The 26,834-nt window shown below is 43.3% G+C and overlaps 1 protein-coding gene across 1 annotated transcript in view; it reads right to left on the bottom strand.

The window, feature by feature from the left end:
* Positions 1-26,834, bottom strand: part of Tph2 (tryptophan hydroxylase 2) — a 106,382-nt gene that overhangs the window by 47,524 nt on the left and 32,024 nt on the right. The window contains exons 6-7 of the mRNA NM_173391.3: positions 24,921-25,117; positions 19,827-19,962 (exon numbers count right to left, since the gene is read on the bottom strand). Coding sequence (NP_775567.2) covers positions 19,827-19,962; positions 24,921-25,117 — 333 coding nt within the window. The remainder of the gene's footprint in view (positions 1-19,826; positions 19,963-24,920; positions 25,118-26,834) is intronic.

Raw genomic sequence — 26,834 nt, forward strand, 5'->3', positions numbered from 1 at the left:
TCAGCCTTCACAGGGCATTTCGTGGGGAAAGCAAGTGAAGTGGCATGAACGTCCGGGATGCAGAACAAGAGCCTGCAGGAGACTTGCTTTGTTTTCACTGCACTGGGATGATAATGGGGAATTAATTTGGTATTGAGGCAACTGGTCCTTGGAGCTTGCTAGGGAGTCAGAGATTTAAAATCGCATACTGTAAGCCAGACCTGGTGGTATACATCATAGCGTAGGACTTGAGAAGCAGAAACGGGAAGGTCAGAAGTCCAAGACTAGCTTCTGTGAGAAAGCAAGTTCAAGACTAGCCTTGGGCTACATGCCACTGTCTCAAGAAACCAGCATAAGGTTTCTATCAAGCCCACATAAGGTTTTCTGTGGCTCTTATGATCACTTCGTCTACAACCCATCACAGGGCATATAAACACAAATGTGGCCCTCTTTTTGCAAAGTCACACAGTCACAGGCTGCCTGGGAGGAAACCTTTACTCTCCTGCCCTAAGAATCCTGAGGATTTCTAACAATCTTGCTCTTTACTATACGTTTTGGGGAGTATAGAGAAAGTTACAGACCTCTCTGTGTCTCTGTCCCTCTGTCTGTGTGTGTGTGTATGTGTGTGTGCCTGTGTGTGTGTGTGAGTATCTGTCTGTCTCTGTCTTTGTGTGTGTCTGTGTGTCTATGTGTGAGCCTCTGTTTGTGTCTCTATGTGTATGTGTTGTGTGTGTGTGTGCCTTTGTGCATGTGTCTGCGAATGCCGGTGTATGTCTGTGTGGGTGTGTCTGGGTGTACCTGTGTTTATTTGTGTGTATGTCTGTATGTGCCTGTGTGTCTATGTGTCTGGCTATGTATGTTATGTCTGTGTTAGATGTGTATGCTATATGTATTGTGTGTATATCTATATGTGTATTGTCTGTATGTGTCTCTATATGTCTATGTGTGTCTCTCTGTCTTTCTGTTGTGTGTGTGTTATGTCTGTTGTGTGTGTGTATGTGTTATGTGTGTTGTATATATGTGTCTCTGTGTGTGCACATGTCTCTAAGCATGTCTGTCTGTCCATTGTGTATGTCTGTTATATGCACGGAGTATTAATAGCACATGTCAATGCGCATGTGCTGAGGCCTGAGGGATATCCACTGCCCTGTACTATCTCTCTCCACCTATTTCCTTTAGGCAGGTCTTTCACAAACCAGGATCTGGGCTGGTTACCACAGGCCATAGTGACCCTGTTCTCTCTGTCCCCCACAGAGCTGAGTGTTTTCACAGCCATGCTCCAGTCATAGGTCCTGGAGATTTGAACTCAGATCCTCGTGTATTAGCAAGAACAAGTACCCTTACCTGCCGAGGCATCATCTGGCTCTATCTTTCTTAAAACAATTTGTTATGCGCTTCATACACACTAGGTACTATATTAGGAGCCACAATTTAAAAGTAAATAAGGCATAATTTTAGGAAAACTCCTTGCAAAGGTTACCTTATAGTGACTATCCAAAAAGAGTGGTGACCAAAAAGTACTCTCTCCTCACAAAAAAAAAAAAAAACAAAAAACAAAAAAAAAATAGCTTCCAGAGCTTACAAAGACTATAGAGCTGCAGTGACACTTCCTCTGCGTCACTAATGCCCCTCTATTTATAGAACATTTCACATTCCTCATAAAAGCAAGAGAGATTTGAAGTCCCCTCCCACTTCACTAAAGGCAGTAATAAAATACACTCTGTAAAAGCATGTACACTGGGAGCTGGGGGGCTTTGTCCCCACAGAAGGGCCCTGGGCCAACATGAGCAAGGCCCTAAGTCTGATCTACCACTAAAACAAATGTTGTTCATCTTAGTTACTTTTGTATTGCCAAGACAAAGTACCATGACAAAGGCAACTTCTAGAAGAAAGTATGCAACTAGTGGAGCTTGTGCTTCTGTGGTCACCATGGCAGGGAACGTGGTAGCAGGCAGGCAGGCATGGTGCTGGAGCAGCAGCTGAAAGCTGACATCTGACCCACAGGCACAGGGCAGAGAGGAGAGAGAGGGCTGTCTCAGTCAGGGTTTCTATTCCTGCACAAACATCATGACCAAGAAGCAAGTTGGGGAGGAAAGGGTTTATTCAGCTTACACTTCCACATTGCTGTTCATCATCAAAGGAAGTCAGGAATGGAACTAAGCAGGTCAGGAAGCAGGAGCTGATACAGAAGCCATGGAGGGATGTTCCTTACTGGCTTGCTTCCCCTAGCTTGCTCAGCTTGCTTTCTTATAGAACCCAGGACTACCAGCCCAGGGTTGGAACCACCCACAATGGGACTTGGACCCTTGATCACTAATTGAGAAAACACCTTACAGGTGGATCTCATGGAGGCATTTCCTCAACTGAAACTTCTTACTCTGTGATAACTACAGCTTGTGTCAAGATGACACAAAACCAGCCAATATCCAGGGAGATAGGAGAGAACTAACTAGAAATTATATGGGGCTTTTAAAACCTCGAAGCCTGGATAGATGCCCCAGTGTAGGGGAACTTAGGGCAGGGAGGTGGGAGTGGGTGGGTGAGTGGAGGAACACCCTCATAGAAGCAGGGGGAGGGAGGATGAGATAAGGGGCATCAGGGGGTGGGGGCTCCGGGAAAGGGTATAACATTTGAAATGTAAATAAAGAAAATATCCAATAAAAAAAGAGAAAAATAACAACAGTAAGAAATATTTTTAAAGGTTGTTTGCCATTTATTTGTTGGATGATTTATAAACACCAATGATATTGTGTATAGCAACCATCAAACACCTATGAATGAAATAGTACAGTTAACTACTCTCAACTGTAAAGAATAACACACACACACACACAAGCCTGCCCCCAAAGACATACCTCCTTTAACTAGACCACACCTCCTAATCCTCCCCAAATAGGTCTAAACTGGGAACCAAGTATTCAAACATGAGCCTATAGGGTCATTCTCATTCAAACCGCTACACTATTGGTGGTGGACATTTAAAAATAAATAAGTTTAAAAATGATGATTTCTGGAGTCATCTAGCTTGATTTCCCCCATCCCCATGAAGGCAAATAACTTAGACAGCCCTATGCAATAGGACACTCTGCAGTGATGGTTCAGACCCTCTTTCTATGCTATCCAATGCAACGGCCACTTGCCATTATAGCAATAGAACATTTGAAATGTGACTAATACAACTCAATATTTGGTGTATAGCCTTAATCAATTTCACTTAATAACTGTCAGTAGGCACATTTTATCATATTGGTTAACAGAAACCTACTATTTTTTCATCTAGAAAGGTGGAGGTGATGAGTCCCTTTCACAATGCATTTTTAGACAATGTAAAAATATAGTGTGTTGAGAGCATAAGTTTCCATGCCTTAAATATTACTGCTCATATCGCATTAAATTGAGTTTATGTCTCAGTTTTCATATTTGAATGAGTTTTTGCTCTCTCAGTACTTTTATCACTAAGGAGTGTAAGGGTACCCGGGATAGAGGCCATACCCCATTCCTTTTGAGTAGCTAGTGCTTGGGCAAGCCTGGCACATGAGGAATGCCCAACTCAACTGAACACAGCAGGTGTTGAAGAGACTCCACTGCTCCACGCCAGGAAGAATCCAAGTGAAACTCACACCATTCCTAATTTCCAATCACATTAGGGCTCTGGACCAAATCGTGGCTCTGCTCTTTTCTAGTTGTACGACCTTAGGGAAATTACCTGACTCCTGCGAACCTTAGAATTGCCATCTGTAAGATGGTGAAGGTCTCGCAGACCTCTCCAAAATGGGCAGCCTGCTGCCAGACAGATAGAATGAGTAGGGGGATGCAGGCTTCCTTTCCCTTTTCTCTAATGGCAGTGTCTGTGACGAGCCTACCCACGGGTGTCATTCTTCACACGACAATGAAGAGGCTTGGATGGCGATTACCTCTTTTTTTTCCTGGAATTCAATCATTTTGAATTTCTTCTTCTGAACTTTCAATTTAAAAATGCAAATATTTCTGAAAAAAAAAAAGTGCTCCCTGGTCATCGCACACCTGCACACCTGAAGGTGCATAATGAATTTCTCCCTGACTCCAGCCAGCTGAGGGACTATGAATTTTCATCCAGGTGTGGTTGCTTCTGAGCGCTCTAATTTTGGATCATGGGCACCACACCTAGAAGACCATCCTGGGTGCAGAACAGGGCCAGGGCAGAGGGGGCGGGGAATGGCTGCTTAAAATCGGGTTTAAAAAAAAAAAAGGAAAGAAAGAGAGAGACTGCTTTATCACAGTCCGTGTAGCTATCTTCTAAGCACAAAACTCAGGTTCCAGTGGGCACTTAGGCACAAATTTGGCTTCACAATGCGCAGGCTTTAAATCATGTAGAGGACTTTTTAAAATGGAAAGTAGTACCATGAAGGGTACTCAATGCTCCTGAGACAACAGGCTCTGTAAAAAGTCGTAGGGCTGGTGGTTTGCTTTTAGGCACTTCACAAAAGAAAGCATAGTGCTGTGGTTGAAAACTTGGGACTTCATGCCTAGGAATATCCCCCTGTCACTAAGAATACTCTGGAATTTTAGGAGAAACCTCAGTCTCCACGTGAGAGTAAGAGGGTACAGAAGATGAACGGGCCTGCTTGGCATTTATGTCAAGCTTTCTTCTCTCCAAAGATCAAAGCATTATTTCATCATGCAGCACACAGGGAGGTTAAATGGCTTGCCAGTGTCACACTGAGAGCTGATGGTGAGGCTTGGATGTCAGGGTATGGAGTCCCGCGTGCTTCTGCCTGAGGACCGAGTACACGGCAGTCTCCTACGGCTTAAGCATGCTGTCCTGAGGTGCAGTGCCCTTCTTTTTCCAAGTGACAGTGAGATTTCCAAGTGAGGAGATTTGCCTCCTCGTGATAAATGGAGGTGTGGGGGTTGAGCAGCTTCAACACTATGAAGATCAAAAGAGAGGACTTCCTTCTAGCAAGCCCGGTAATTGGGCCAAAGACTGGACCAGAAAGCACAGAGCTAATCTTTCCAATAGGCAGAGAGTACTCAGAGAACAACCAAAGGGGAAAAAATCATTTTTGAGTCTTGTGCAAACTTTCTAATTAAAATTTTGAGAAAACTTCAGTTTCAACACATGTGGAAGTTTTGAGTTTGGGTGTCTATCCAAAGTAGTGGTTAAACCCACAAATTATTATAATTATTGCCCCAGTTCAGATTCTGGCTTCCCTATTTATAAACTGTGTTACCATGGGCAAATTACCTAACCTTTCTCTACCTCATTTCCCCATTCATTAATTCAAAACAACTCAGGTAGTTTTGAGTTTTCAATGAGTTTCTTCACATTCAATATTTATAGTGCCTAGCATTGTTACTAGACACATAAACTGTACTTGTTTGCTATTACTAGAAAGGGTGCCGTTGCTACTGTGACATTGGTAATGGTGGTGGCTGTTGAAATCACTAAGATTCGAGGATAGAAGGTGTGGTGGTTTGTATATGCTTGACCCAAGGAGTGCCACTATTAGTAGGCGTGGCCTTGTTGGAGTAGGTGTGTTACTGTGGGTGCCAGAAAGTCAGGATTCTCCTAGCAGACTTTAGATGAAGATGTAGAACTCTCAGCTCCTCCTGTGCCATGCCTGCCTGGATGCTGCCATGCCTCTGCCTTGATGATAATGAACTGAACCTCTGAACCTGAGCCCCAATTAAATGTTATCATGGTGTCTGTCCACAGCAGTAAAATCCTAAGACAGAAGTGATGTCAATATTTTTCAAGGCTCTTACCACCTTCACTGGCTCTGAGTCTATCAAATTTTTCCTGAGGGAGAAGATGGCACCGGGGGGTGGGAGGGGGAGGGGAATGTGAGCTCTGGGCTAAAAAGCAGGATAGGGAGTCCAAATGTATTGGGTTTTCTGAGAACACACCATCATCTCAGAATCACTGTTGCAGCCTGGAACAGCAAGGGTTACAACAGCACAAAGAAAGCCAGATGACTGGACAGGCTTGGTGCTAAGTTTGAGCGTCCTCTGAGAAAGAGGATGCTTACACACAGGCTCATCTGTGCAACTCTTTTTTTATTATAACTATTAATTGATTGATTGATTGATTGATTGATTGATTGATTTTAAACTCCAGATTTTATTTCCCTCCCAGCCCACCCCCCAACTTTTCCACATCCCATACCTCATTCCTGACCCCTGTCTCCATGAGAATGGCTCCACCCCAACTCTCACCCCACCAAACCTCTAAACTCCCTGGGGCCTCCAGTCCTTTCCGGGCTAGGTGCAACTCTTACATTGAAACCAGGCCCAGACTGGACTTTAGGAAGAGTTTACCCGGAAAACACTCATGGTAGCCAAGGTTCAGGCTGGATCAGTGTGAAGACCCAGAGAGTCCCCAGGAGAGAAGGATAGGAAAGGTAAGATCGTATTTGTGTTCTTGTTACAGACCTAGTGAGAGAACAGGTCAACCTTTGTAAATGTGAAAGCCTGCATCCTCGCCTACCGCTATCCACACCTAACAAACAAGAATTTATGTCTGAGCCCCAAGAAAAGGAAACAGACCACATCTTCTGCCAGCCCTGGGAGGATTCTGTTGTAATAAGCAAGGGCGAAGCTTACACTGTATGATGTACTCACTTCCCTTAGACATAATGAAAAATGCGGTCTGAGATAATTCACTTATTCACTTTTATTCTTCCTGTGAAGTAGAAACACAGCAGTGATTACAAAAAAAAAAAAAAAGCACCTAGCTGCAAAACCTTCTTTAAACTCTGAAACAGTTATATTTAAAACTAGCATTAATTGCTCCTAAACTGTTCAACCGTGAGCAAGAAAGATGGCGTTTGCACTTAATGCACATGCATTTGGGTGTATTATGGCAGTAAGCGCTGCAGGGTTCGTCTATAGCATTGTGACTGATTCCTAATGGTCAAAGGCAGCTTTTGATTTGACAAGCCGTGGCACCAGGGCAGAAGTTACGTCCCATGCGTATGTGCCAAAGGAGCTATCGCCCCAACACAGCACTAAATCTAGCTCCTTGATCTAATGAGCGTATGTTATGCTGCATCAAGCATATTTGTATTGCAGATATGCTAAACACAGCATCTAAAACATCAGCTAAAATCAGTAACTGCTAATGCTTTCACGAAGACATTTTTAAAGGAATTTCTGGCTGCATCTGTGCTTTTCTCTCTTACACTTCAGCAATGGCTCCCCTCCTGGTTGGTTTTGGTTTTTTTGGTTTTTGGTTTTTTCAACTTGACATGAACTAGAGTTGTCTAAGAAAAACCTCATTTTGAAAAAAAAAAAAAAATCCCTCCATCAGATTTCCTGGAGGCAAGCCTGCAAGGCATTTTCTTGATGAATTTTTGATGTGGAAGGGCCAAGCTCACTGGGACCGGTGTCATCCCTGGGCTGGTATTCATTCCTGGATGGTAGAAGAAATCAAAGTGAACAGGCCATGAGGATCAAGCCGGTAGCATTCCTCCATGGCCTCTGCTTCAGTTCCTGTCTCTAGGTTCCTGCTTTGAGTTCCTGCCCTACTACACTTGACACTGAACCCTTTCCTCTCCAAGTTGTCTGATGGGTATTTTATCACAGCAATAGAATGCAAACTAAGTTGCCTCGTCTGGAAAAGCACATAGCACAGGCTTGAAGTAGCAATGCTGAAAGGGTTTATATTTTCAATTCTGGTTGCCCCTCCCTGAAAAAATGAAAATTGCTTTAGGAAGTCAGGCTATGGGTGTGATTTCCACACTGTTGTGAGAAATGTTTACATTCTAGAGAACACAGGGCATTGAACCATGAAATACTTGGACACCTCCAGCTCCATCCAAAAATCTAGACCAATGGCGGGCTTAACCTATATTGAAGAGAACAAGACTATATTTATACATAGATTTGTAACAATAATTGGAAAATAGAACCTTCCTTCCATGACCTCCTCCTTGTGCCAGACCTCAGTCAACTCACACAGCATCTCAAGAAGGAAGTTATAGCAATTTGAACAAGAATGTCTCCCATAGCCTTGGGCATTTGGACACTTGGTCCCCAGTGGGTGGCACTGTTTGGGGGAGGTTTTGGTGGAGCAGCCTTGTTGAGATAGTATGTCACTTGAGGTAGACTTTCAGAGTTTAAAGGGTGGCGCCATATTCAGTTTGCTCTCTGCTTCATGCTATAGTAAAGGATGCAAGCCCTTATCACTATTCTGTAGTCACCATGCCTGCTGCTTGCCATCATGACTCCCCACCATAACAGACTTACCCCTTCAGAACCATAAGACAAAAAAAAAAAAAAAAAAAAAAAAAAAAAAAAACCTTCTTCTATAAATTGCCACAGGAACAAAAGAGTAACTAATGCAGGCATGGATTATGAGTCTAGGAGATGCTTAATTTTTTCTTGAACTGTGTTTCTTATTAAAGAACTCTGCATTTTGACAGCATTATCGTCTACGGTGACAACTAATAGAATTACAAATCATATGCACATGTAAATGCATACATGCAAATGAAATTACCAGTATTCAATGTCTACTTAGCATAGGATATGTTAAAGAAAAGTACAGGGACCCCCAAAGAATCAAGACTGCAATCTCACCAGAAGGAATTATCCAGGAAAGAAAAGCCAAATGAACTGAAACAGACACAAAGGAGAAAAATCAACCGAGCAACTGAAAAACCAAATGTCTCTCTAAGAACCAGAAGCCTGATTTCAAAGACCAGACACAAGTAAGCTGCTTGGGTAAGGGGTCAAGGCGGGGAAAGATTCTCTCTCTCCAACTCCAAGAACTTCCTCAACTGAATCAACTCCCACTCTTCCACTTGTCCCCACAAGCCTTTGTAGACAAATCCAGACGTTCCTTAACCTCCTGGTACAGTGTTTTCCCTAGGGAAGAAGCTCCTATCTACGTCAATGTCATTCACTGTGGTGGTTTGAGTAAGAAGGGTCCCCATAGGCTCGTTTGTTTGAATGCTTGGCCCCCAGTTATTGAAACTGCTTGGGAAGGATTAGGAGGTATGGCTTTTGTGAAATAGATGTGTCACTGAGGATGGGCTTGGAAATATCAAAAGCCCTCCCCAAGCCCAGTCTCTCTGTCTCTGTCTCTCTGTGTCTCTGTGTCCCTGTGTCTCTCTGTCTCTCTCTCTGTCTCTCTGTCTCTCTCTCTTTCTCTCTCTCTGTCTCTCTCTGTCTCTCTCTGTCTCTCTCTGTCTCTCTCTCAGTGTATCTCCTGTGTCTCTCATCTATGTCTGTCTGCCTGTGTATCTGACTGTCTATTTGAATGTCTGTCTGACTGTCTTGTCTGTCTCCAACTTTTGGATAACATGTAAGTTCTCAACTACTTCTTCAGCACCATATCTGCCTGCTGCCATGCTCCCTACCATAATGGTTATGAGATAAACCCCTAAAGCTTTAAGACAGCCCCCAATTAAATGCTTCCTCTTATAAGTTGCCTTAGTCAAGCTGTCTCTTCACAGATACATAGCAGTAACTAAAACACCCACATGCATACTGACATACCAGCCCCTTAGACACCCGCATCAAAATGCATGGCAGAAACTGCCATTATCATAGACATTGTTCTAAATTTCTACCTTAATATTTAACGTAGCTCAGATATAATTTTGAACATAGCATGAGGTGAATTATTTTACCTTCAAAGCAAAACAATATTTAAAGTTAGTTACAGTACTGGCTGGTTTGGTGTGTCAACTTGACACAGCAAGAGTCATGAGAGAGGAATGAGCCTCAGTTGAGGAAATACCTCCAAGAAATCTAACTGTAAGGCATTTTCTCAATTAGTGATCAGTGCGGGGAGGGCCCAGCCTATTGTGGGTGGTGCCATCCCTGGGCTGGTGCTCCTGGGTTCTATAAGAAAGCAGGCTGAGCAAACCATGATGAGCAAGCCAGTAAGCAGCATCCCTCCATGGCCTCAGCATCAGCTCCTGCCTGCAGGGTCCTGCCCTCTTTGAGTTCCAGTCCTGACTTCCTCCAGTGATGAACAGCAATATGGAAGTGTAAGCCAAATAAACCCTTACCTCCTCAACTTGCTTTTTGGCCGTGGTGTTTGGTCACAGTAATAGAAACCCTAACTAAAACAGTTACCCAGAGAATGAAACAAATACATTTTTACCACCCAGTGCTATACAGTTGGATCTCTTTCTGCTTACCCTGCCTCTCTCCATCTCTTGCTCTTTAAGGGGATACAGAGGCAACCTTTATCTTCTTTACCTCCTTTTCCTCAGATCCATAATAGCTTTTCTCCTAAAACTATCATCCTAAAGCAAAGCAAATGGCCAATAGTATAATAGGTTGTTCCCTAGTAGGGATTTTTTTTAAATATGATTTAAAAAAAAATCAAAGAATATCTTGCTCAAGATGCCCTAGCGTCATAGCCTCTATTGGTATTGAAAATGCTGCCATTAAAGCTGCATGAATTTTTTTTCTTTCCATTTTTTATTAGGTATTTAGCTCATTTACATTTCCAATGCTATACCAAAAGTCCCCCATACCCACCCACCCCCCACTCCCCTACCCGCCCACTCCCCCTTTTTGGCCCTGGCGTTCCCCTGTTCTGGGGCATATAAAGTTTGTGTGTCCAATGGGCCTCTCTTTCCGGTGATGGCCGACTAGGCCATCCTTTGATACATATGCAAAAGCTGCATGAATTTGCCTCACAAGAGGAAACTGAACATGTGAACATTTCTGATTCATGGAGGCAGGACCAGCATTAGCTCCTGAAGTCAGTAAAGTTTTGGGGGATGAATGGAGGGCGGTATAAGACCACAGCCATTCAGAAAGGGGGCTACTGCCACACAGTGTAGCTGAGTTTCATCTGGACGTACAAGCGCTTGACTTTTGCACAGAACTCAAACACCGTTACATCTCAAATCTGATGCCTCCTTGAGGTGCTGCCGTCATGGCTTAGAGCACTCTCTACTGGGTTTTCCCTTCCTACGCCAGCTGTAGAGGTTCACTCTGCATTCCGTCTGACTCTTTTCATCTCTGAATTACCTTTGCCAACTGGTCTCGAGTTCATGACAGTCTCACAGAGCAAAAATGAGGCAAGGACAAATAATCACCAAGCAGTGTTGAAAAGGCTAAGTGCAGAGTGCTGTAGAAACGTCTATCTGGAAAGGCTTCAAAGAAGGCTGGAACTGAGCCGAGTCCAAGGGATTTCAACAGAGCTGTTCCAGGCAGAATGAAACTTCTTGCTTGCCTTTCATGGAAGGCTGAGACTCTGTCTCTCTGTCTCTGTCTCTCTGCCTCTCTCTCTCTCTCCCTCTCTCCGCCTCTCTCTCTCTCTCTCCCTCCCTCCCTCTCTCTCTCTCTCTCTCTCTCTCCCTCTCTCTCTTTCTCTTTCTCTCTCTCTCTCTCAATATGGAGCCTCTCAGAAGGGCTAACTAGTGGGCTAATTTAATAAGATCAGACTTTTCTCATATATATATATATATATATATATATATAGAGAGAGAGAGAGAGAGAGAGAGAGAGACTAACGAATGTTAAATAAAGGGATGCTAGCTTCCTGTTTTTATGTTAAGAAGACAAGCATCTACAGGTGTTATCTGAAGGGAAGAAACTCACAGTCATTGGCAGAAGTTAGACTTCTTACTCTCTTGCAATGTTTCTTAACCCATGTTAATGTTACCCTCTGGTACATAACTTAGGTTTCTGCAAATGTGTTGGGTGTCCAATAAAAATATTCTTGACCGTTAATGGGCAGTGCCTACCAATTCCCTTAAATATCTTAAAATGCATAGGACATTTCCCTGTATACAACAACAGCAGCAACCACAAAGTGCCAAAAAAAAAAAAAAAAAGAAAGAAAGAAAAGATAAAATGGCCAGAGGTACAACATGGCAAAGCCCACAGATAAAAATCAGGCCAGGTAGCCTTAAGGAGGACTTGAAAAACTCTCTCTGTGTCAGTATACACACTGGACTATGCTCACACGTCCCTGTGACCTGGCACTCTGAACCCTTCTCTCCCGTTCCACTGTGTGAGAGGAATAATCTTACTGTAATAATTTTTAATTGACCAATTGATATTTGGTAAAGGAAATCATTTGTTGGTGTTGATACTTGGTTAATCACAGCATTATTCGGGATCACAGCTGATCAAAGCATACAACTATCCTAACTAAAGAACAGAATCATAGCCTGAGGCACTGCTCTCCGAATAAAAAGCAAGCGTCCTTGCACTCCTGGTATATTAGTAACCTTCAACCCAGGCATAAACAAATGGAAAGGTATCTACCCCAACCAGAAGACTAGGAATCACGGACTCAATACACTTGTCTACAGTGCTAGAGGCTAGAAAGGTTTCTCCCAAGGAAGCAAGCCAATAAGCCATCACTTTTTAAATTCAAAGCTTACTGTCTGCCCAAGTTCAAAGAAGCCAGAGTCTTTAAAATGCAAAGCCTGGGACTGGGTATATAGCTCAATTGGTTGGTTGCTTGCCTAGCATGCATGAGGTGCTGGGTTTGATCCCTAGCATAGCATAAATTGGACACAGTAATGCATGTCTGCAGTTCCAGCCTTTGACAGGTGAGGGCAGGGGTATCAGAAGTCAAGGTCACTATGAGCTAATGTAGTGAGTTCAGGGCCAGTAACCTACGTACATGAGACCCTGACGCAAATAAATACATACATACATACATACATACATACATACATACATACATACATAAATTCAACATTTGAGGGGAGGGACAGAAGGATTGGGAGTCCAAGGCCATCTTTGGCTACATAAGAAGTTCTAAACAAGACTGGGCTATATGAAAACCAGTCTCAGAAAGAGAGAGAGAGAGAGAGAGAGAGAGAGAGAGAGAGAGGGAGGGAGGGAGGGAGGAAGGAAGGAAGGAAGGAAGGAAGGAAGGAAGGAAGGAAGGAAGGAAGGAAGGGAGGGAGGGAGGGAGGGAGGGAGGAAGGAAGGGAGGAAGGAAGGAAGGAAGAAGTTGGGGGTCAATATCTGTGCTACCATCCATATAACCACAGAGATTAGGCACCTGGTAAAGAACTGGAGGGAAGTGGAAGTTCTCCCAAGGAAGTGGATATAGAATATATTGTTACAGAGAGACTAAAGTGGGAGGATTAAGTGAAGAAGGGATAGAAGAGAGGGACAAGCAACTGAATATGGAAAGTAACAACTAACACTAAGTGCCATATGAAAGCCCATTGAAAACCTGTTACTGAAGAAGCTTCCCAAAATATATGAATATATGGTAGAAATCTAGAGTCACCAAATAATAGTTGGAGAGAGTGCTCCAGCTAGACCTCTTACACCACCAAGGGAAGGCCCCAGTATCAGGAATGGGTTCTATCTAGTTGTTAGCCAATGGAAACTCCTAAACATCTCAGCCAATTGCCCAAGCTTTTGGTTACTCTCTCCAAACTGATGTTGAGACTGATGTCTCAACTCAGACTACTGCCAAGGTTATTGGGTGCTCTCCACATACTGATGTGAAGGCCCTATTACTGACAACAACATTTCTATATCTCATTGACCACAAAGAAGTCAAGCCAGTGTCTATCTAGAGGCTTCACTCTTACTGATCATTAATGATACTGGAATGTACTCTGCAAGGTAGCAGAGGAGGAATAGAATTGTCAACCCAGCTACAAACTCTGTGACCTACAATGGTTACTTTCCTGGGAGATGTGTTGGTGCAATAGTAGCACACATGTTCTAGGTGTAACCAGTCGCTCTCGGATTGAATTTAAGGCTCACTCCATAAGATGGAACCATGTCTGACACGGCCAGTAAAACCAAGAACCTGAAACTGGATAGGCCATGGGCCTAGGAGGAAATCTGCTATTATTATTCTGATAAAGAAACTTAGAGGAGTGGAGAGATGGCTCAGCAGTTAAGAGTACTGACTGCTTGCTCTTCCAGAGGTCCTGAGTTCAATTCCCAGCAACCACATAGTGGCTCACAACTATCTGTAATGGGATCTGATGCCCTCTTCTGGTGTGTCTGAAGACAGCTACAGTGCACTCATATACATATATAAAAAATAAATCTTTTTAGAAAAAGAAAAAGAAAGAAAGAAAGAAAGAAAGAAAGAAAGAAAGAAAGAAACAGCAATAAAATGACTCATAATGACATTCTGCTATACCCATAAATCAGTGCCTTGCTCGACCATCGGCAGAAAGGGGTCATCTTGCAATGGATGAAAAGTAACACAGAGATCCACAACTAGACAATGTGATGTAGTGAGAGATATGGACTATTCAGTCTTGAGTGAGATGTCGTCACCCAACTCTTCCTTCAGGGGTAAGGGAGCTATGCAGAAGAGGAGTCAGAAAGATGTCAGAGCCAGGGGAGAAGGATGATGCCAAGAAAAGTGTTCTCCAGACGTACTAGGATTGATCAGCATATAAGTTCCCAGAGTCTGTGACAGCATCATAAGCCCTTCACAAGTTCAAGCCAGACAGGTTCTCCGGGCTGAGAGGGAGAAGCTGACATGGCATGACACCCCCCCCCCACCAACCAAGAAGTTATTTACAACCAGTACCCACTAGCAAAGGAAGTTTAGTCTTCTCCAGTGGAGTCTTGCTGGCTGTATTAATCACACTTGGGGGTAGGGTCAATGCCCAAGAGTAGATGGCCAACATAAAATGAACTCAATGGTATATTTGTAAACTTTGTGTCTCATATAGTTTTGCTTGGACATTTTGTTTGTTTTATTGGTTCATTGCTTGTATATTTTGGTTTCTGATTTTGTGTGTTTATAGAATTGTGTGCCTGCTCTTCTCTCTCTCTCTCTCTCTCTCTCTCTCTCTCTCTCTCTCTCTCTCTCCCTCCCTCCCTCTCTCTCTCTCTCTCTCTCTCTCTCTCTCTCTGTGTGTGTGTGTGTGTGTGTGTGTGTGTGTGTGTTTCTTGTTTTTTTTTTTAATGTTTGGTTGTCATTTATTATTTTTTTAAGGGAAAAGAAAAAGGAAGGGCATGGAATTGGGTGAGTAAGGAGCTTCTAGGAGGAGCTGAGAGAGAGAGAAAGTGTGATCAGAATATATCTCATGAATACATTCTTTTCAATAAAATAAGATAAAAAATAGAAGCTAAGAAAAAAGGCGGAGGAGGGATGGAGTGCTCAGCAGTTCAGTGCACTCATTGCTCTTGCAGAGGACAGCATTAGATTCTCTGTACCCACATGGATGCTCACAGTCATAACTCCAGTTCCAAGGGATCTGATGCCCTCTTCTGGCCTCTGTGGCATCAGGCACACAAGAAGTAGCGGCAAAACACCCATCTCCTTGGAATAAAATAATATCTTTAAATCAATAAAGTGAATATATATCTAAAGAGGAAAGCATATAGACAAACCAAAATTATGTTTTGTATGTGTGTGTATTTGTATATGTGTGTGTTTGTGTGTATTGTGTGTTGAAAGTTGTGATGCAAACTGTACTTTACCTAGACTGCAAGAGAAAATAGTCCTTTTTTTTCCCCAGATAATATCTCTTTGTTGCTATCATTCCCATTTCTACCTGGGTCTTCACAGCTCACCTTTGTCTCATTAATGTGGCCTCCAGCACCACAGTTCAACAATTGGGGCTGTAATTTAGAGGCTGAGAACAGGCACCAAACACAGTGACTGAGTTGAACCTCACAGATTGGAGAATCTGCCCTCTTGATGGTTTTCAATTGAGAAAATGGGATTTCATTATAAAGACAATGCCGGCGAAAATGGCTGGGCAGGAAAGGGCACTTCCAACACAGTGTTTTATGGGTTCTAACCATGTGGCTAAGAAGAGAGTGGATTTTGTGACCTGCAAGGATTAAGAGAAGCTCTACAAAAATGTATTCTGCATAGCATATTTCTGGAAGGATATAATAGAAACCAGTATCAAGAGTGGCCTCTGGAGAGGGATGAATGAAGCTCAAGAGGGAGAAAAGGAATTCACTGTTTAAGCACACCCTTTGATTTCCAAGCCCTGTATGTGCATCAGTTTTTTATGAGATAATAACTTTAAACAAATAAATATTATTAAAATTAAAGGAGATGGCATAATCCCTAAAGCCTTGCCACACAAACATTAGGATCCTAAGGTAGATAACACCTAATACAGAATAACACTCAAGGTCACCCTTATCACGGATACACCTACACATAATTACAAACATACATGCATACATACATACATACATACATATATATATACATACATACATACATACATACATACATAGAGAGAGACTACACAATCAAAAACGGAGCTGATAAGAACAGATTTGTGAATCTCACATTTCTCTACTGTGACTCAGTACATGTGTCCACAGGAGTCATGTGATACTCCTGTACATGTGTCCACAGGAGTCATGTGATACTCCTGTAATTTAAAAGGAAGGTTCTCCAAAAGTCAGGAAAGACAGAAGTGAAATAGCATCTTCTGGACATGCCAGAAGAGCTGCACACATGAGCTCACAGCAACTGTGGTTATGGGCACAAAGGCAAGCCAATCAGCATCCTCACATTGAGGGAGAAAGAGTTCATGAATCATCTTCAGTGATGGGTCAGGGAGACACTGTTGTCTTTAAGGGTGTATCATTCATGCTCTGGGGGACAGCCACCAGACCTAGGAATATCTGGGCAGCACCAATTGGACTTAATAGGTTATAAAGACAGAGAAGAAACAAAGTTAGGGTAGCAGAGGGGTGGGAATGGATTTGGGGAAAAATATGGGGGCAAATCAGGGGATATGATCAAAGTACATTGAATGAAATCCTCAAATCATAAAATAGTCAAGTTCTCAATTCTTTATAATACAACCTTCAAATTCACTCCTGAACTACAGAGCTAAGGTCTTCTTCATGGGGAAATCCCAATCTTGAACACCCGAAGGCAGCATATTCAACCTAAGTCCTCTTCCTCGTTTCCTCGTTTCCCCAATCACTAGAAACAACAAGTCATTTACTTTCTCAATAAAAGCTTTACCAGCCGGACGAGGTGGCACACGCCTTTAATCCCAGCGCTCGGGAGGAGAGGCAGGTGGATTTCTGAGTTCGAGGCCAGCCTGGTCTACAAAGTGAGTCCCAGGACAGCCAGGGCTACACAGAGAAACCCTGTCTCGGGAAAAAAAAAGGAGAGAAAACAAACAAATAAAGGCTTTACCATAGGGCTGGCAAGACGGCTCAGTGGGTAAGAGCACTGACTGCTCTTATGAAGGACCTGAGTTCAAATCCCAGCAACCACATGGTGGCTCACAACCATCCGTAATGAGATCCGATGCCTTCTTCTGAGGTGTCTGAAGTCAGCTACAGTGTACTTATGTATAATAATAAATAAATCTTTGGGCCAGAGCAAGCAGAACCAACCGGAGCGAGCAGAAGTCCTAAAATTCAATTCCAACAACCACATGAAGGCTCACAACCATGTGTACAGCTACAGTGTACTCACATCCATAAAATAAATAAATAAAGCTTAAAAAAAAAAAAAGCTTTACCATTATCTCGGGAGGTCCTTCCTCTCCTTTTCTTTGACTCCAGTCACAAAATCCTGTTTAACCCTTTCCTATGAGGTTACGAGAACATCAAATAGACACTCTCTTGTACTATTGCCTGGACTTTTTTCTATCCCGACACATGGTATGGAGTGTATGAGCAGCCTAGCTAACTTTTCTTCTTTATTATTCTCCACACTTCTGAAGCCCCTGGTCGTCTTTCTCAAACACAGATACCTGAGCATGCTTCAGGACCCTGGATAGTTCCCCAGTGCCTACTGAAAACTGAGGTTTGTCCTACATTGACAAATGACCACAATGTGTTCTGATGATTTTGCCTCTGCGTAAGCTGTGCCTAGCCACTCTGGTCTACAAAACCTGCCGCCTGACACCTTCTGCATGCTCCACGACTTTGTGTTTGCTGTTCCCTTTGCATGGAAAGTCGTCTTTTCTCTTTTCAAGAGACCTTGTCCAAAAAAAAAAAAAAAAAAAAAATGAGCTCTCTGCTCACCATTCCTGACTTCTATTCTAGTTGTATCTTCTTTGAATGACTGTATCCTCAGGGATCCTCTAATGTTTTGCACATACCCAAGCAATAACCCTACACAAATTCTTTTCTGATTATTTGTGCTTCTATCTCCCCTGCCAGAATGTCAACTGCATTTAAAAAAAAAAAAACTACTATATTTTATTCATCTTTAAATCGGCTGTACCTCTCTGCTAATACTGCACATAAATATTGCTGAATGAATTGGCTGAAAGTGCCTTGGTAAAAATGTAACACATTATCCCCAAATTTTATAGACTTCTGTGGCTAAAATCTCATTTCTTGGCCCTCTTTTTGTGCATACCTATTGGCACGCTATCACCAGTCTCAGGAGGGCCAGTTATTCAAAGAGAGCTAACAAAGTGCCTGCTATTTGTAAACAGGGCCATTTGTAAACCCTCTGGGCTAGATTTAGAGATTGCCTTTCTAACTCTGACAATGCTCCTTTGAGCACTCCACTATAAGAAGCATTTCTTTTCCAAATGTCTGGAGTCCTATAAGTAACCTTTGTTTACCCTGAAACACTTTCAGAGAAGCTGAACAGAGCTTTAAAAAAAAATGTTGTGACCCTACAGGGACCCACCTGGCCAGCGGATCGTGCCAGCCTAGGAGGGGGGTGGGGCTTGCAGAAGCTTAGTGCTAATCCCTGCCCACCTTCGAGGCTATCAGCCACTTAACTGCTTGGACCTCGAGGGCTCTCTGCTCCCCAGTGAAGACCTTGGCAGCCCATTAATCATGTGCTTATTCGAGTAAAACAGCATCATAAGCAAAGTGATAACTTGAGAGCCTTGAAGAACAGTGGGCAAGGAATTAGCCTAAGACTGGGGCAAGGCACTCATCTGAATGGAGCCCAGAGAGACAAACAACCCTGGCAGCTCCCAGCCTCGGGATCTTTCCTTCTCTGCTCTCTCTGGTCCTGAAATGTTTACATTCTGATCTCTGCTCTAATGTCATCTTCCAGTGGGGCATCCTTGACACCTACAGCAAAATGGACAGCAAGCGATTCTCTATATCACCCTCTTGCTCCATCTGCCTTTGCAGTACCTACCGCACTCATTGGTACTACTGTCTGTTTGCACACTAATCATTGCTCCCTATCCAGCCAGCCAGGGGCAGTGAGGTTCTGTCTCACTCCCAAACTATCCAAGCACATAGGTGTTTCCCAATAAATACTACATTTTTAAGAATGGCAAGGAGAATACATCTGGCACTTGTAGACTGTAGAATCCCATATGTGGTAGAGCTGCTTAACATGTAGAGATTTGGAGTCTCCGCCTCCCACCCCCAATGCCCACCCATGATATCATTATAGGAAACAACCTCATCGCTTCTCTGAGTGCTCTTAGCTCTCCCATTGGCAAGGAGAGAGTGGATATATGGGCCAGAGGATGAGTCTCGAGGAAAGCTGACAAGCGAAGAATCATGCACATCATTGCTGTCTGGAAATTATGAATGATGGAAGAACACTCAAGGAGGCTAAGACTGCAGAAGGTGCATAGTGGAATTTTGAGAATAAAAAGAAAAAAATGAAAGAGGGACTTATACTGTGGTGTCTAACTGTAAACCTCAACCTGCTGAACTCAAGGGGAGCCTCCCAATGAGAGTCACAGGTGTCCCGACCGTGTACAGATGTTTCCCTTCCTCTTCTCATCAGCAATGGAGACAGGCTCAGGCAGAACATTGAGTGTTTGCAGCGCAGTAAGAGAGACAGCCCAGGCTACACTATCAGAGGCCCGAGGTTCCAGCTGAAGATGTTGATCATCCAGCCTGCTCGCCCTTCTCCACACAAGTGCTGTGGTTCTCACTGCTAAAAAGATGTAATCAAGTCAAGTCCACCTTGACCATGTTACAGCGCAGTGACCTTCATGCTGCTGAGCTCTGACTGCAATACTCACGGTTCCGGGGTGTAGAGGGGGTCGGAGCCATGCCGCACGTACTGGGTGCAGTGGAATACTCTGTAGGCCAGGCCCGCCAGGAAGTCTCTTGGGCTCAGGTAGCCAGCCACTGGTCTCACTGTGAAGCCAGATCGCTCTAAAGAGACAAGAGCAAGCACCAACTAAATTCAAACCTCAGGACCTGAGGGCCCACACATGGGTGGTTAGCATAAGGATTTTCATTTATTTCATTTTATTTTTTTCTTAATAACCTTTTAAGGACTAGAGGCTCGTTTACCATCTCTGACACTTTGCTGTGCATGCATTTACCCTTTGGGAAAAGTCTTTGGCGATGACAGTTATTAAATAATACATTCATAGATGATGGATTTTTTCAGGTCTCAATTATTTGTGAGGATGTTCCAGAAGCAGAGCCATCCAGGTTCTAAACCTCCTGACAAATGAGTGACATCTGTTAACAGACATCACGTTTCTGAACTCTGGTGACTAAAATATGCTCACGAAAGATGGTTTCCAGGGGAACGAGATGTTCATTAAAAAGGAAGGGTAAAAATATTTTTAGGCACTTAGACTCAGGAGCCAAATTAGAATAAGAAATCTCAAATACGTAGGAAAAGATTATAACTTAGAGTGAAGGTTACTACGTGCTCCCAATTTCTTCCCCTGAGGCTCCACCCTGCTTGCCAGTGTTGAGTAGTGCACGGCTTAGACAACCCCTCCACTAGGGTGGTAGAATTCTTTTCTATGTGGTGTGTGTGTGTGTGTGTGTGTGTGTGTGTGTGTGTGTGTGTAAGTCCCTCCAAATGTCACACAATATCATTGTTCTTTGTGCCATTGCATGGATCACCATGTTGTAAAGACAGACTAAAGCACTGCATATGATATCACTTTATGGTAGAAAGAAGGAAAGTAAGAATATAATAAAACTGAAAGTTACCGTTAGATAAATGAGTCTACGGCTCATTGATAGTCTCAATTTCATAAAAGTAAGGTGTTTTGTTGAAATATTGTATTATAAAGTGGCTATTATATATTGACTATCCTGAGCTTGGGAGTATGGTTATTTTAGTAAAAATGTATGTGTTTAAATGTAAAACATTTTTCATTCTTTTTTTTCTTTTTTTCTTTATTCTTCTCTCATATATCACATCCTGACTGCACATCCATTTCCCTTCAGAAAAGAGCAGGCCTCCCGAGGATAGCAACCAAACGTGGCAAATCCAGTTACAATAGACTAGGCACCTCCCTAATATCCAGGCTGGACAAGACAACCCAGTAAGAGGACAAAGGTCCCAAAAGCAGGCAAAAGAATCAGAGACATCCGCCACTCACACTGTTAGGAGTCCCACAAGAGCACCGGCTTATTCAGCTATAACATATATGCAGAGGACCTAATGCAGACCTATCCAGGCTCCCTGATTGTCAGCTCAGTCCCTGGTTAGTTGATCTGTAGCCTGCTTTCTTGTGGTGTCCTTGACCCTTCTGGTCCCTACAATCCAACTTCTCCCTCTCCTGAAGGATTCCCTGAGCTCCACCTAGTGGTAAAACATATTTATAGACATAACACACAGTCAAACGATTGCTAAAGTCAACCTAATATGCCCGTGTCTGCATAGATCCATGTGTGTGGTAAGAGCACCATAAAAATCTACTCCCAGAAAATTGCTGTTATATAGCACAGTACATCCAGCCATCATCATCCAGCTATACGCTAGATGTCCATTGTCGGTATAGTCCACGGTTTTAGAGTCTATGCACAATGGGGTCACATGTTCTTTGTCTTTATGGCTTTGGCTTATCTCTCTTAGCATAGAGTCTGGGGCAGGGCCTACCCCTGATGCAAGCATTGAACAAGCCCCTGTTCTGAAATTTTCAGCTTATTAGGAGAGTACCTCAAGATGGCTGGAAACAGCAACTAAGTTTTTAGAATCACCCTGTGATATCTGGTACCAACGTGGAAATCACACTGCTCTCAGGTCTCCTTGCAGCTGTAAATCTAGCAGCATTGTTTATGCCAAGAATTTCCACCTTCGACTGTTCCCCTGAGTATCAAAAACATAAGTGTATTTTCTTCTTTTTTTAAATTACATCTATCGTAGCAGCATATCCTATATTGGGACACGAGTTGGTATACCGAGGAACATTTTTTATTTTAATAGTTTTGTACTTTATTTCATGTAAATTAGAAAGATATGAAATGTCAACATTGAGAACTTTTACTTTGTATATATTATTGGCTTAGAAGTTTCTGTGTTATATAAACGAGGTGTTTTTTTTTTTTTAATGAGTCAATTAAAAGAAACCAAAAACCATGAGTTTGAACTTGCCTTGTTTCTGCTGTGGGGCAGTGAGTGACTCAAACTGAATTCTACACTGACTGACATGAAAATAGCAACCTGAGAGACAGATATGGCAAAAAAAAAAAAAACTGTGAGATAATATACTTATGACTAAGGCTGAGAAACAAGAGAGCAAAACATGGATCCTAGGTATGAGAAATGGGTCCCATTATAAACATGCAGATTCCTGCATCTCGGTGGGAAGCAGCAGGGTATGTGGGAGAACAGAGTCTAACTAAACCACAGCAGAATGCACTATGAAGAGATGCTGATCGGGGCTTTCTATCTCTCCTCCTCATTAACAAATGCAGGGTGGTGGACAACGTTCACTCTCAAGCTCCTTCTTCATGGTCAGGGCTAGCCGTGGCTCTCGGCGTCAGCTGTCAGACTATCTTGCATCCTGAGCCCATATGATACAGAATTAAAGCAGAGGGTGGGGTCGTGATAACTATCATAACCAAGAATCACAGGTTGAGCAGTTCATACATGTCCAAATTCAGCTCCTGGTCTGTGTCTGTGTGTCCTAGTGTTTAGTAGGCAGGGAGATATTAGTAAACTTGGAAGACCTGAGGATCAGACACAACCCTCTCAGTCAACAGCCTATAAACCAAGAGATGGAACAACAGGAATCTAATTTTGTTTTAAGGTTTATTTCTTTTATGTGTCTGAGTACACTGTAGCTGTCTTCAGACACACCAGAAGAGGGCATCAGATCCCATTCCTGATGGTTGTGAGCCATTATGTGGTTTCTAGGAATTGAACTCAGGACCTCTGAAAGAGCAGTCGGTGTAGTAGGAGACATTTTAATAAAGAACAAAGACACACACCATTGCCCCCTCCTGTAAGGGTCTATCTCAGCAGGCCTGTCAATCACATAGACTGGACAAAGTCTCACAGAAGAAAACTGTTCATTCTAAAAAATTTGGAAATAATATAAAACCTACCTAAAACATAGATTGAAACATTGGTCCCTTTGGTCATTATCCATTCTCACCCCTTGAGGGTATACTTTGCTTTACTGCGTGATAAATTCTGTTTGCTACACTATTCTCTATGTGTCTTATTACAGGAGTCCCTTTGGTGGATAACACATTTGCCAGAGAAAGGGAGAAGTCTAAACTGAGATCCTGTTGATAGCAGGAGAATAGTTTTTGTACTCTCTCATGTACACAAGAAAATGACTGTGTAAGTGTCAATGTGATTCCCTTAAAAATCCTAGACCACAAAACTCAAAATATTTATCAGCCTAGCCCTACCCTTAACAGCCACTGAGAGTTTCTAAGCCAATCTGGGAGGGAACAGGGAATGTTTTAGGTAATGTTTCAGAAAGGGGTGCTTGTGTGGAAGCAACGGGCAGGAGAGAAGCTTAGGAATCAAGGTGGCAAGATGGTGGGAATCTTTGTGTGGGGAGAAAATGTAGAATAAAAAAGTGGGGAGATGGAGAGATGGCTCAGTGGGTAAGAGCCCTGACAGCTCTTCCAGAGGTCCTGAGTTCAATTCCCAGCAACCACATGGTTTCTCACAACCATCTGTAATGGGATCTGATGCCCTCTTCTGGTGTGTCTGAAGACAGCTGCAGTGTACTTACATGTAATAAATCAGTAAATCTTTAAAAAAGAAAAATTACTTTTAAGGGGGGGCTGGATAGATAGGGTGCCCCAAAGTTGAATGTGGCAGCCTGGGAGAGTCCAGGTAGAAGCAAGCTGACAAGCTACAGCCACATAACAGCCCCCTAAAGATGCCCACAGCCTAACCACCTTGAGTCTGTAAGTGCTGTCTGACTTGTACAAACAACATTTAGAGATGTGATCTAACAATGGCTCTTGAGATGAGGATGCTATCCTGGGTTATCCAACTAGGGGTTAAAACCATAAAGGTCTTTATAAGAAGGAAGCAGGAGAGGGAGCTAGACAAGGCGTGGTGAAGATGGAAATAAGAGACTGGAGAGATGGCTCAGTGGTTAAGAGCACTGACTGCTCTTCCAGAGGTTCTGAGTTCAGTTCCCAGCAACCACGTTGTGGCTCATAACCATCTGCAATGGGGTCTGATGCCCACTTCTGGTGTCTCTGAAGAGAGCGATGGTGTACTCATATACATTAAATAAATAAATAAATAAATAAATAAATAAATAAATAAATAAATATCTTCATTTCTGAGAGAGAGAGAGAGAGAGAGAGAGACTAGCATGGTAAAGATGAAGCCATGGACCAAGTGATACAGGTGAACCGCAACAGCTGAAAGGGGCAAAGGCGGCAGCTACGGTATATTTATATATAATAAATAAACAAACAAACAAACATTTGGAAGGAGGGAAGGAAGGAAGGAAGGAAGGAAGGAAGGAAGGAAGGAAGGAAGGAAGGAAGGAAGGAAGGAAGGAAGGAAGGGGCAAAGGAACTGAAGCCCCCCAAAGGGATACAGCCCCTTCAATACCTTGATCCTAGCCATCTGATCTCCAGCATTAGATATAAGTATAGATTGTGTTGAGAGGATGCTCCAATCTGATATTCTTCCCAGGTGTCCTTTGGGACCTGCTCTATAACAGCAAGCCCCAAGGAAAGGCCTCAGGGCCAAATCTGTTTCTCCAGCCAGGTATCCATTCTGCTGGCCCCTGGGAGTTTGGGTTAATCGTGGGGTCAGTGCTCCCTGTCTTAAGTCACTACTTTTCCCTTTTGGAAAAGGAGCTATTGGTGTGCCCTGTGTCCTTGAAAAGCGGATATGGATGGGGAACAAGGAAAGGCAGCCTGCTCGATCTTACCTTTCAGAAACATGGAGACGTCTTCCAGTTGCGGCACGTTGTCTTCCCTGTAGCCACAGTACTTGGTCAGCAGGGGGAGGTTTTTCAGGTACTCCCGGCAAGCATGAGTCGGGTAGAGTTTGGAGAGCTCCCGGAACACAACACCCCAAGTTTTAGTCTCTTCTTCTGTGTACTCGACCCTGGGAATGGGCTGACCACTAGGCAGGCAGGAAGAGAAAACAGTGAATCTAGGTTACTAGGTTAAACAGTTTGTCATTAATGAAAGAGAAGTCTCACACACGCACACACACACACACACACACACACACACTGGAATAAGTAAGTGTCCGAAAGGATTCCAGTAAGTACCGAACTAAGTGCCACTCTTCAATACCGTGTGTATATTTGCATCCTTGTAAGAGTTTTTAATGATGTTATGTTTTCACATACCCTATAGAAACATGACAAGACATACGGTCTTTGTATATGTGTGACTGTCCTTGGAAGGGGGTGTATGTGGATGTCCATGTCTATAACATGCATAAAGTGGTATGTCCACATACATGCAGAATCCAGAAGAGGACCTTCAGTATCCAACTCTAGCATCCTCCACCTTACCCCTTGAGGCAGGATCTCCAACCGAATCTGGGGCTCCCCTTTTCAGCTAGGCTAGCAGATCGCCATCCCCAGCAACCCTCCTCTCTCCCCCACCCCCAACACGCCAACAACTGAAGTGACAAGCATGTCGTCACATCCAGCTTTTCACGGAGGTGCCAGAGATCCCACCCAGGTCCTCATCTTTGCCCAGCGAGTCCTCTTACCCACTGTGCCATCTCCCCACTTCCAAGATGCATGCTCTTAAGCTGAGATGGGTACCAAGTGCTCTGTTGGAATGGGGTGCTTTAAGTACAAAAGTCTTAGGAGAGTCTTTTCTGCAACACCAATGAGTGAACGTCCTCTGTCGAAAATAAAACTGCTTCCTGGGTTTTCTTTGTTCCTTGCCCAGACTCACCCCAATTTCCAAGTGTAATTTTGTGATTATTTGTTCAGTGCCCAAAATGCCTGGCAAATACTAAACGTCTGTGCTGAATTTAAAAGAGTGTTTTGCAAATGGCAGAAATAAGAAACATTTATTGCAGGTCTTACTGATGTGTGACACCCTCTTACTTGGAGACGAGTGTTAACAAAGTTTCCCTGAGAAGGGCCAGATAGTATCATAAGCTTTTGGGTCACGGGATCTCTGTCACAATTCTGAAGGGCCAGATAGTATCATAAGCTTTTGGGTCACGGGATCTCTGTCACAATTCTGCTACAGTAGTTCAAGCACAGCCATAGTCTATGGATAAAGTGGATCTGGAAGCTGTTTGATCATTGACATCTTGGATCACAGCAATCATGGACCACTCCCTGGAAGAGGCACATCCTGAGCTGACGTAGGAGCTGGAGTTCCCTAATAGCATCAAGAAGTGCTGATTTAACAGAAGACAGCAGCCATGAGCAAAGAACATGGCTCCCAATGTCACCTGAGGCCTGAAAGAGAAGAGGGCCATTGCTGTCTGCTTCTGCCCGCTCGAGTAAGGGACTTGAATCTGAATTTAGCATCTCTCTGGGATATCTAGTCTGAATGCAGGGATGTCTGTAATCCCAGTGTATGGAAAGCTGAGGAAGAAGAAGGGAAGAGTCCAGGATGGCCTGGGTACATAGAAACTTTCAGAGCTGTGTGACTTACATAAGACCCTGCCAAAACAAACAAGCAAGCAAACAACATACATACATACTTTTTGAGTTGGGTTTGAGAAATCCTAGTGTAATGTACTTAACATCTAACCCAGCAAACCCACAAGGCCTACCCTGACCCCTAAACAGAAATTCTGTTCCTGCTGTTAGTAAACAGAGAGAGACAGAGACAGAGACAGAGACAGAGACAGAGACAGA

Source organism: Mus musculus, chromosome 10 (assembly GCF_000001635.26).
Source record: "Mus musculus strain C57BL/6J chromosome 10, GRCm38.p6 C57BL/6J".
NCBI lineage: Eukaryota > Metazoa > Chordata > Mammalia > Rodentia > Muridae > Mus > Mus musculus.